Source organism: Archocentrus centrarchus, chromosome 13 (assembly GCF_007364275.1).
Source record: "Archocentrus centrarchus isolate MPI-CPG fArcCen1 chromosome 13, fArcCen1, whole genome shotgun sequence".
NCBI classification, from domain to species: Eukaryota; Metazoa; Chordata; class Actinopteri; order Cichliformes; family Cichlidae; genus Archocentrus; species Archocentrus centrarchus.
This window is the reverse complement of record NC_044358.1, coordinates 22818369-22826549: the sequence shown is the minus strand read 5'-3', so window position 1 is coordinate 22826549 and position 8181 is coordinate 22818369. Positions and strand designations below refer to the sequence as shown.

Genomic DNA, 8181 nt, shown 5'->3' with positions numbered 1-8181 from the left:
ATTCCAGATATTGTCACCAGTATTTATTGTCACTAGAATAGACATGTGACTCAAATTTTGGAAATGCTCTTATGGGTCATATAGGAACAAACGACTGATATTTTTACAGTTGGGAGGCATGTTGTGCAACAATTGCTTGACCTCAGTTACATACCACTTGTATCCTGTGAGATGATGATAATCATGATGTTAGTAGTAGTGATGATGGAGGGTGTGGTTGGGGCCTTCCTATCACCAGTATCAGCAATTTGGGAACTGCTATGACATGCTGATGCATGCTTTTTAAGGCCGTGGTTACTACTGACCATGTAGTGATAATAACCCTGAAGTCAGACGTCTTTATTTGGTGGTGGATGAGATGGATTTGTCTGGGGTATGACTGTTTGCGAGCCTCCTTGACGTCTCACTGGACTTTAAATCCCATTCATTTGTGTAATACAGCCAGCCGGTGACAAGAAACTTCATCACTTTCTTTGTGTGCTTCACACATTACACTAACCTGTGAATTATGATGGACTGTAAACTGGATGAGCTACTATGTCATTGACATTGTTTGTTTTTTTCTTTTGAGTAACAACCCCAACACTGGTGGTGTTATTCTTTCTTATACTTCATTTGAGATCCCTGCATACTAGCAGATGCAGAAACTATAACACTGGCATAATCCTGACCTAAAAGGGCTTGTTTGGCAATGAAGGTATGATAAGTTTCATTTCAAATTTTTCTGTGCTGCTACATTTTAAGTGATCTAGTCAGCTGGTGTCTCTGTATATTCCTTACCAGCTGCTGCTTTTTTTTTTCTGTGGACATGAAAAAGATATAAATATGGTGACTGTTGGTTTTTATGTCACAATTGTAGCTATATGGACTAACTTTGAAGTCTAACCACAAAGTGTCGCTGAAAATCATTACACAGTTCCGTGACGCTCCTAAAGTGATGAACGGGCATCTTTCACCATTTGAGTTTATAAATTAAAACGCACATTGCCACAGAGAATGAGTGTAAATTATGAAAATAAAGCAATTAAATCAAGGTCACGAGGCTATAAACAGCACATCAGAAGCAAGTAATTCCATTTTGGTGCAACACTTTCCACCTATTTAAAATTAGAGCCTGAAACGTGCTGTTTGAAATGTCTCCATTGGATGAAATGTTAGAGGAGACTTCACTGTCATTAATTAGCTTGATGATTGCAGACATATTCATTAGTCTACTGTAACTCTCACAGGAGCAGAAGTGAAGACCCATTCCTACATGTCTTGTTACATTGTTTAGTGCTCATCTAAGATGACAAGCCTTTGGCTGGTGGACGGCTACTGTGGATATGAGCATGGGCCCCCTGGTAGAAGTCGGTAATAGCTGAAATCTGTGGATTAAAAGTATTAGCAATGCAAACAAAAAAGAACATTAAAATAAGTCCTGCATAATTGTTACACATAGTTTAGGGTTTTCTCAGTGGAAAGTGAAATTATTTATTGTGGGGCACTGGGTGAGATTGCTCTTTCATATGACGCATCTGGAACATCTGCTTGAGATTGCTAAACTAAATTAAAACACAAGTGTTGCAATAAGCTGTTTGCATGCAAACCTATACAGAACTGGAGTCATGACATGACAAGCAAAGTACATTGTGGACCTCTAGCTTTTAGTAAATCGAGCATTTATAAATTACTTTCAATATTTCTTACAGATATCATTTTGCCAATTTGAGATTTTCTGTTCCAAACACCATGCCTTTGTAAGAGGCAGAAAAGGTGAGCGGATGATTCCTATACATGTAGTTCCCACTGTGAAGTATGGAGGAGGAAGTGTGATGGTGGTGCTTTGCTGGTGACACTGTTGGCGATTTATTCAAAATCAAAGGCACACTTAACCAGCATGGCTACCACAGCATTCTGCAACAATATGCCATCCTATCTGGTGTGCGCTTAACGGGACCATCATTTGTTTTCAACAGGACAATGACCCCAAACACACCTCAGGGCCATTTAAGGGCTATCTGACCAAGAGAGAGGGTGATGGGGTGTTGCATCAGATGACCTGGCCTAATCACTTTATCTAAACTTAATTGAGATGTTTGGGATGAGTTGGACCGCAGAGAGAAGGCAAAGCAGCCAACAGGTGCTCAGCACCTCTGGGAACTCCTTCAAGACTTTTGGAAAACCATTTCAGGTGATTACCTCATGAAGCTGATCGAGAGAATGTCAAGAGTGTGCAAATAAATTAATAAATAAACAGTGTGCAAAGTTGTAATTGAAGCAAAAGGTGCCTACTTTGAAGAATCTAAAAAATATTTTGGTTGGTTAAGAGTTTTAAGTTTATTATATGATTCCTTATGTGTTCCTTCATAGTCTGGATGACTTCAGTATTAATTTACAATGTAGGAAAAAACATTGAATGAGAAGGTGAGTGCAAACGTTTGACTGGTGCTATATGTGGTGCAGCATTCCGCTGACAAGCTAGGTATTTCCCTCAGGTGCTGGAGGAGACCAAAAACGAGAGCTAAAAGAAATATGAACCCTAGGAATGTTACTCTGTACTATATGCTATATTGAGCTATACTGCAAAATATGATGACTACCAACTGATCACATCAACTTAAAAGGTTAGAGTGTATCCATGTTGTTTATGGCTTATCCTCCCTGTGCTGAAAAGGCCAAAAAAAGTATTTAATACAGCTTTAAAAGATGTGTTCAGAGATCAATAAAATGTTTGCACACTAAATGCAATGAAATGACTGACCTACCAAACTTTTCAGTATGGCTGTAGTCTCCATAGGAAGCCAAAGCCACAAGGCTGATATGCATCCTAAAGTTAACTAATTAAAAATTAATTAAATAATCATTAAGAGTATAATATAGTGCTGGGTAGTAATCAATCTAAGACATTTGAATTTTGAATCTTGTACTTCTCTTTGTGTTTCAGAACTTTAGGTAAAACAAAAAAGGGGTATGTGGGCCTGGAAGACTTAATTGTTATTATTATTATTGATTGATTGCTTGATTGATTTATTGAATGTTTTCTCTTTTTTTTTTTCGCATCAAGTTTCCCTAGCAACTTTTTTTTCTTTGTTCTAGGAGACAGAGAAGGGCCAAAGATCACTGTTATTCAGCTCTTTGATAGCTTCTTGTTAAGAATTCGTCAGGGATGGTGGTGGGGGGTTGCATACCATTAAGTGTTAACGTGGCCGTGTCTATCTAATTATCAGCACTGTGTGAAAATAAACTTCGACAGGACAGTCTGCTCCCTACATTCAGAGTGACCACTCTCACAGATGTGACAATCCACATCACAAGGCTTTAAGTCACATTACCCCTCACTCCCCATGGGCCTGAGTGCTATTTGTCTTCATATAGGCTCTGGCTTGTTGTTTCTTAATGGGATTTAGGTAGGGGCTGCCTGCAGGGTGCTTGGAAAGCCCACATGTTGGTTCAATCCACATGTTTCACATACAGTCACCTCAAAACTAAACCTAAGGGAAAATCCTCAGAATTTCTATAGGAGTTTTGCATCTGCTTCCATCTGTGTGCAAGTGTGTGAACATACAATATATTCTTTTGGCTTCAGCCTGACTCACGGATTTACTTCATTATTCACAGTTATAATCACACTTCATGAGTGTGTAGTGTATCACTGATGGTGAGTTGTGGAAAAATTACACTTCTATTGATCCAGAGTTTTCCAGGCTATCCCACGAGGTGATTATGCCACAGCTGTGGTTTAATCATCACTGCTTGCAGTCGTTGATTGAAAAACAGTGGTTACAGCTTACAAGCAGACATAATGATGACTGTGTACGCACTCATATGCATGTACAAAGACGTGGGATGACTTAAATAACTACTTTTATTAAAAGCTTATCACGTGGGTTTTCCCTGGGATTAAAGTTTGCAACACAAGCCATCAATAGTGCATGACAGAAAAACAACTTTCGTTCCTGTTACTGTAGGTTGGCGTCTGTCTCAGATAATGTTTTGGCTGACTCACCAAAGGAAATGAAGATTTATCTGATTCAGAATGACATAAAAAAAATTAAAAAACACACAGACAAAAGCTCTCCTATGTGTAACATGTGTATGTGTGTGTGTGTGTGGTGTGTGTGTGTGTGTGTGTGTGTGTGTGGGGGGGGGGGGGGGTCATGCTTCACATAAATGGCTCTGCAAGACATTTGATTGTTCTCTGTGCCCTTCTCTCCTCAGCCACAACCAGCATTCACGTCATCCACATATTTCCTTACCATTATCATTTTTAATACCTTATATTGTAATTCGGCTTGACTTGTTTAATCCTAGTTGGAAATATTGAAACTCATTAAATGTTTGTGGAGGTGGGGGAAAATAGTTGCTAATGGCTACGCAATTAGCAGGATTTAGAAATCGCAAAAGACAGACACTTCCCGTAAGTTACTGAGAATGAGTCAAACGGTAGAAAGCCCAAAGATCAGCAATGTCGAAACTAAGGTGTGGCAAGTCTGTGTGAGTACTCAGGGTATCAACCACGCTGACTGTGCGATAACAGCCGCACTGCACCTTTAACTAAACACTGGCGAGAGTATTTACCGAGTGACGTAAGACGCAGACTGCGTGCAGAGTGTGGGCTTTCTTTATGTCAAGTACACAAGACTCACGCCGGAAATCAAATCGTTATGGTTGTGAGTCTATAATAATTTACCCCAAGATAATTAATTAGTATAAATAACAAAAATCCAAAAATAAAAAAATAAAAATTATGGTGAATGAAATATCAAATTGATTTATTTGGTAAGAGGAGAAAACGTAATAGGGTGGATTTTACGCCAGAACAGGCAAAGCACTTTTATTTTAAAAGGGCAAACAGGAAGCGGTTGTTTGCTACATTTGGCTTGATTCTGAAAAAGAAAGCTACGGACGCACGGTGGCTACTTGAACGAAAACGGGGGAAGCTTGCTCAAGAACCGGTAGGGTTTTCGTCGGGAGCTCAGCATGTCACAATACAAATGGTGAGCGTGGGTGCAAAACAACTGTATTCACCTCCTGAACGGCGATAGTTGTCAGCCACGCCCCGTTTTTAGCGGCCGGAGCCCGTACAAAAGTGCTGGCCGAGGCGCAACGGTGAGCGGTTTGAAACTCAGCAGGGCGGCTAGCGGGCTCACAGCGGAGAGGAAGCAGCGGCATCGGCTGTTTTGGGAACCATGAGAGAGTACAAAGTAGTGGTCCTCGGCTCCGGGGGTGTCGGTAAATCGGCACTGACCGTCCAGTTCGTGACGGGATCTTTCATAGAGAAATATGACCCAACGATAGAGGATTTTTACAGGAAGGAGATCGAGGTGGACTCCTCTCCGTCCGTCTTGGAAATCTTGGACACGGCGGGGACCGAGCAGTTCGCCTCCATGCGAGACCTGTATATCAAAAACGGCCAGGGTTTTATTCTGGTGTACAGCCTGGTGAACCAGCAGAGCTTCCAGGACATCAAACCGATGAGAGATCAGATCATTCGGGTCAAAAGGTACGAGAGAGTGCCGATGATTCTGGTTGGAAACAAAGTGGACCTGGAGGGAGAAAGAGAGGTTTCGTCCGGTGAAGGGAAGGCGCTGGCGGACGACTGGAATTGCCCGTTCATGGAAACTTCAGCCAAAAATAAAAGCTCTGTGGACGAACTGTTTGCAGAAATAGTCCGACAGATGAACTATGCCTCAACACCAAATGGCGACGACCAGTGCTGCTCGTCTTGTGCTATTCTTTAAGAAGACAAGGACAATCATAAAGTTGTATTCTTTGCTCGGTTTTAAGTTTGCAATGGTAAGTTGGAACACCATACACTGAAAATGTAAAACTGACACTGTTGATCGTTTTATGTAGTGACAATAAACAAGCCGTACACATATTATTACTTATTAAGTATAGTGTACCGAACAGCAAAGCACCGGATGTAAACTAAACTTGGCTTCATTTTAATGCGTAGTCTGTAGTTTTGTCAGTTCTTGCTTATAAAAGCTCAGCAGTATTTTTATTTTTATTATATATATATATATATATATTTTTTTTTTTTACTGGTAACATATTAGGACACTTGCAGGCCATTGTTTTGCTAAGCAGATTGGGGAAGTGTCTGAGTCATTTGCAGAACTGGATGGGGCATGCCGTGGCACTCTTAATCAGGTTCACAAACTTTGCGGTTGAATCTGTACAGCTGCAGTTTGGAGCTATTAAAGAGCTGCTAAAATGCCTTTCCCCCCAAAAAAATGAGGTTAACAGGGAGATTCCAGTGTTTTTGTGTGGCCTACATTCAAAAGTCAGTAAGCTGGTTTTTGTACAGCTGAGAGCAGATTTGGCCTTAGAAGAAATGTATTTTTCTAGTTGCTGTAGTTCATTCATGACACTTTTTTTTTCCTTTCTTGTTTGTGGCAGTGTGTTGCAGCAAGTCTGTACTGTTGAGCTCTTCATCGTGTCTCACCCTGGCCTTGGAGTAAAATGAAGGAAGGAATGCTGCAGGGGGACGAGAGGAGGAGGGGGAGCGACTGAGACAGGGAGGGGTTCACTCTTCAGGAATTCTGCTGGGTTGGAGTATCTGTACTGCACGATCAGTGTCCGCCATTGATGTCAACACAGTGTCAGATCCAGAGTTTCAGCAACACCCCCCCCCACACACACCCTTCACCGGTTCCAACTGTACTTCCAACTGGAACTAAATCCCAATGGAAAGATGGAGAGAAACACTTAAAGAAACTCATAAATGGATATTTCTGTATGAGAAGAACACAGGGAGATAGAGTATATATTTTGTTAAGTAACTGCACAGTCTGGGTCAGAAAGAGTTTAGCTGCCTAATCTAATTTGGAGCGATGCTCCACAACACTCCAAATCCTACTTTCTGTTCCAAAGTCAGAAGAAATTGACACCACATATCTGGTGGTGGAGAAAATGTGACAAGTGCCACTTTTTTCTTCATCTTCTCTTAAGTGTGTGAGGACCCTCACTGAAATGACATGGGGACACTGACCCGATCGCCCTTGTGTCAAGTGCCTTTCCAAAACAAATCAGCTGTTCAGATTTAGTGCCAACCCACAACCAAAACAACCCTTCAACGTCACAATCCACAAACTAGTGAACTCTTCTTCTGGATAATGTCGTAAGGGTGGAAGATGACAAAGGACAACTACAATAGGCTTTTTGTGAATGGAATGGCAGTTTTCTGTTTTACATTGGCCTTTTTGAAGTCTAAAGTGTTCATTTTGCAATGTCTGCTTGGTCTGGACAAACCTATATCTTGAAATGCACAGGTACTGGAACCCCCCTAGACATGATAACGACACTCGACACTTAATTTCCAGGCCAATCAATTCAAAGGAATTCTGTTTGTTCTGTTCATTTTGTTGTTTTTAACAGGAAATGTGATGTATCATTGACAAATCTAACCTGATTGTAAGTTTAATTGCAGACCAGCCATTTAACAATTGGCTGTCTGTCTTAAAAATAAGACTTTTAATACAAATGGCTTTTTAAAAAAAAGAACCCAGGGTGTGTTTTCTCTTTTTTTGTTGACATTACTCATTTTGAGCGTATTACCACAGTGATCGGTTTGTTGTCATGACTATTTTGGACAAGAATTTCAGCTTAAACAGCAGCTTAGGTTTGTTTAAATACACACAAATAATTTGGCTACTAGAAAACCCACAGTAAGCTGTTCCTGAAAAGATAAAAGTTTAGTGTTCATACTTTACAGTAACATGAGTTCTCCCCCAAAACCCAAAATTTACATGAGCACTTTTCTATTTCAGCATGTGTGGTGGACCTACTGCTAACAGGAAATAGAACTACAATACAAAAACGCTGCAGCTTTGTTGGTGTTTATTGTTTTTTGTGTCACAAACTCACTGGGCAGCTGTGTACGAGCTCAGCTACTTGCTGCTTTAGTGGAAACATGAAAGCTATTTTTCATTGCCTCAGAAATCTAGCTTTAGCTTTCTGCTGCTGTTGTTTCTCAAAAAAACCTGTCATGTGGCTAACGCGGAACCACTGTTATGTAAAATCAAAAACTGAAAGACAACAAGCGAAGGTACATGCATGACTAGTTTGAAAAAGAGATGAGTAACTCCCTTGTGTTTACATGAGGCTAGTAAAGTGAGCTTTGTCTTTTTTTAATCAGGCTACTAGAGTGCTTACAATATCCTTTAACAACAAGAAGTCATCCAAAGATCATCA

The 8181-nt window shown here is 40.5% G+C and overlaps 1 protein-coding gene across 1 annotated transcript; it reads left to right on the top strand.

Annotated features, from left to right (window-relative positions):
* Positions 1 to 5125: 5125 nt before the first annotated feature.
* LOC115790938 (ras-related protein Rap-2b) lies at positions 5126 to 7493 on the top strand. The gene is made up of 2 exons (XM_030744967.1): positions 5126 to 5778; positions 6388 to 7493. The coding sequence occupies exon 1, from the start codon at positions 5172 to 5174 to the stop codon at positions 5721 to 5723; it is 552 nt and encodes a 183-aa protein (XP_030600827.1). The 5' UTR covers positions 5126 to 5171; the 3' UTR covers positions 5724 to 5778; positions 6388 to 7493.
* Positions 7494 to 8181: the final 688 nt, after the last annotated feature.